General features: G+C 63.7%; 1 protein-coding gene across 1 annotated transcript in view; it reads left to right on the top strand.

Annotated features, from left to right (window-relative positions):
- SDK2 (sidekick cell adhesion molecule 2) overlaps positions 1-3,542 on the top strand; it is a 126,972-nt gene that overhangs the window by 116,789 nt on the left and 6,641 nt on the right. Inside the window, exon 46 of the mRNA XM_006754624.2 lies at positions 1,280-1,406. Within this exon, the coding sequence (XP_006754687.1) occupies positions 1,280-1,406 (127 nt within the window). The remainder of the gene's footprint in view (positions 1-1,279; positions 1,407-3,542) is intronic.

The raw sequence follows: 3,542 nt of genomic DNA, 5'->3' as shown, positions 1-3,542 counted from the left end.
TGGCCTGGCCTGCCTCTCGCACCCACAGTGTACACACACCGCAGCCCTGCCTGCCCCTGCACCGCGGGGCCTGCACAGAATTCCCGTCTGCGCCGAAGGAGCCCCAGGCTCCAGCCCGACCCAGCCCTGGGGACATGCCAGCCCCCACTCACCTGCAAGTCACGAGGGTAGCTTAGCGCGGCACCCTGCCTTCTCCCTCCTCCGTGCCGTGTGCCTGCCTGTCTTGCCTGCATGAGCCTCAGCTAATGCTGTTCCTGCTTTATTTTTAGTGTAAAGACACGCTCTGTCGATTGGAACAAAATCAGTGCAGAGACGGCACCAGAGGTCGGAGGGGCAGGGGGTTGCCTGTGGCATGTTCCCGGGTCACGGGACTGTTCTCAGAGCAGCGTTTCTGCAGCTGCGGCGTCCGGCCCCTGTGCAGACAGCTGGGGCTCAGAGCCACAGTGCCAGAGCAGGCTGGGCAGAGGCTGGGGTGTCAGGCCCTGGGCAGTCCCCCTCGCACCCCGTCCTGAGGGCAGAGTGGTGGAAGACCCCAGGCCTGCCCACGCCTCACCCTCAGCCCACGTGGCCCAGGAGCCCGCAGCCCCGGCCTCCAGCCCGCAGGCATCCGTGGCAGGAGGCGTGCCAGGCGTGTGTCCTCTGGTGACTCGCAGCCAGGCCTCTCCCTCACCCGGAAGTGCACGACTCTCCCCAGGGCTGAGTTCTCAAAGGTGGGGCGGGACGTAGCCGTAGCCGGGAGCCACAGCGATCTCTGAGCCGATCTGAGGGAGGGAGGTGCTTTCCTGGCTCTCTGACCCCAGTGCTGACTCTGAAGCTCACCTGTGAGGTTAGGACGAGCGTGGAGAGTTCGTTACAGTGCAGGTCTCAGGCCTCCCCTGAGGGTTCAATTCGGGAGGTCTCGGGGACCCCGGGGCTGTGTCACATTCACTGCCAGGTGACGCTGAGGCCTGCGGTCCTAGAAGCACAGGTGGAGGATTAAAGTGCACCCCACTGCCACCCCCCCCCCCACACACACACACACTTCCCTGCAGCTCATTCAAGAGCTCAGCCCAGCACCCTCAGCACCTGGGCCTCCCCCACCCAAGGCGGGGCCCCCAGCCCCAGCGCCACCTTCCAGGGCACAGGCCTGTGAAGAGCAGCACAGGAGCACGAGGGATCCGAGGGCCTTCCTGCCTCCAGGCCTCTCAGGGCCTCCCGGACCGGGGACCAAAGGAGGCTGCTCTGAGTGAGGCCACCTCTCAGCTCCTCCCCTCCCCTCCCCTCCCCTCCCTCTCTCCAGGTCTCCGCCCCGGCCTAGCCCGGGCAGCCTGCACTACTCTGATGAGGATGTCACCAAGTACAACGACCTCATCCAGGCAGAGAGCAGCAGCCTGACCGAGAAGCCCTCGGAAGTCTCCGACTCTCAGGTTAGGGGCGACGGACCGGGGGCGGAGCAGCCCCTCCCGAGAGCTGGCTGGCCTGTCCGGGCCCAGCTCCTCCCCTTCGTGGGCCGTAGCGACTCAGGGGCCCCAGCAAGCGATGTGGAAGTCAGATACAGGCCAGCTGCACCTCCCAGGCTCTGCTCAGAGTTTGCGCCCGGGGCTCACGGGGTCCCTGGAACCGTGATCCTGTGAGACACCCCGAGACCGTGGTCCTCACACTCTCAGGAGGCACCACATGCTCAGTCACTCAGTGGCTCCGGCCTGTCAAGGCCCGAGAAGGTGAGGAGAGGGAGGTTGACACAGCAGCCTGTCTTGCCAGAGCCCGGAGAACCGATACACTGAGCTAGTCGGGGTCAGAGTGCACCCCAGAAATGGAAGGCTGGGTGCCCTGGAGCCCCCTGGCTGGGAAGCAGCAGGGACTGAGACGGCATCAAAGCTTTGGAGATTCAGACCTGCGTTTGAATCCTGGCTCTGCTGCCGGTGAGCTGGGGCGTCCTGGGTGCGGTAGGGAAGCTCTCTGAGCCTCAGTGTCTCCATCTGTAGAATGGGCAGGATAGCAGCAGGCTCTGGGGGGGCTGTGGGGAGGATTCGCTGAGATTAGGCAGAGAGAAGCTTAGCACAGGGCCTGGCATGCGGCAGCCGTTCAGTAATTGTCAGCTCACGTATTAAGGAGGGGACGGTGCCTCTGGGAGACAGAGCCCCAGAGCGGCTGCCGTTAGGTGGGCCACGCGGGGACACTCTGTCCCAGGCTGAGGGGAGAGGGGGTTGAGTGCGTTCCGATGAGGTGATGTCACAGCCTCCCACCCCAGCCCTTTCGCCCTTGGCCATGCCTGGTGGCTGCCCGGGAAGGACCGAGAAAGGCCACTGAGTCCCACGCCCTGGACCTTTCTGCCCAGTCCTGGGAGAGGACGAGAAGGAAGAGGTGCCAGCAGGGAGCAGGGCTGTGGGCCGTGTGAGAGGTGCCAGCCAGCCTGGATCAGGCTGTGGGCCTCGTGGACCAGGGCCCCTCGCCCACGGCTGCCTTGTTCGGCTCCAGGGTTTCTGATGGGCTCAGCGGAGCCATGGAGGCGGGAGCTCACGCCCCCGCTCAGCTGGCAGGGACAGAGACCCTAGCTCAGCCTGGCGCCCAGGGACTCACGTGACTCAGACCCTGGCATCCTGTTCGGAGCATTTAACCCCTTGCAGCCACGTGCATACGGGGACTCACAGGGCCATGCTTCCCTGAAGCATGGTTTTTCTCTTTTTCCCCCCCAAACACGGTGATGAGCAATTGGATTCTAGGCACTCAAGGTAAAGTTCAAAAACACAAGGAGTTCAGCTCCAACCTGTCCAAGGGCTGTCCCAGGGATGTGTTAAGCGAGAGTCGGGCCTGGGCAGTGCCAGGCGGGACCGTATGGGTCTGCTTGCTCTGGAACGGTCCCTCAGCTGCAGCCTGACCCCTATGCCTCCGGGTCAGGTGGGAATTTGTGCTGTGACAGCTAAGGAGGCCGGATGTCAGTGTCTGTCTGGGGTGGTGAGGGTGGTGGGTGCAGGACTCATTCTTGAGCCTGTACCCTGAGGCCATGGAGGTGATGGGGATGCAGCCCTGGCTCCCAGGAGCTCCCTGAGGGCTGGGGGGACAGGCAGACAGGCGCCAGCCTCCCTCTGAGGCCCTGTCACCAGCATAAGGAAATCCTGTGACTGGTCTCTCGCCCCCGCGAGGACCAGCCCAACTGCAGACAGTGTGTGGATTGTGGGGCGTCCCCTGTTGCGACTTTCAATCTGGGGCTCATGGTGGGTGCCCCGCGATATGAATCCTGCTGGGATGGTGCCTCAAGGGCATGGCCCTCAGCGTCAGGGACAGCGGGGCCCCCCTCCGTGGGCTGCTTGGGCGACCCTGTCCTTTGAAGCCCGCTCCCCCAGGTCCTCTGAGGGTGAGCCGTGCATGTGCCGCCTGGTTTATGTTCTAAGTCAGACCACCCAACACTCCCTCCCCAGCACGGGGGAAATTAGCCAGCCGGTTCCCTGTGATGGTCAGCCATAAACAAAATGTCCCGGTTTCTTATAAACAGACACACATGATAGGAGGTGAGAAAGGCCGTAATGGGCTGTGGTGAAGGCTGGGGGGCTGGCTGTCCCCAG

This window comes from Myotis davidii, unplaced genomic scaffold, assembly GCF_000327345.1.
Source record: "Myotis davidii unplaced genomic scaffold, ASM32734v1 scaffold172, whole genome shotgun sequence".
NCBI lineage: Eukaryota > Metazoa > Chordata > Mammalia > Chiroptera > Vespertilionidae > Myotis > Myotis davidii.
Note: the sequence above shows the minus strand (reverse complement) of the source record. Positions and strands in the feature narration are given on the sequence as shown.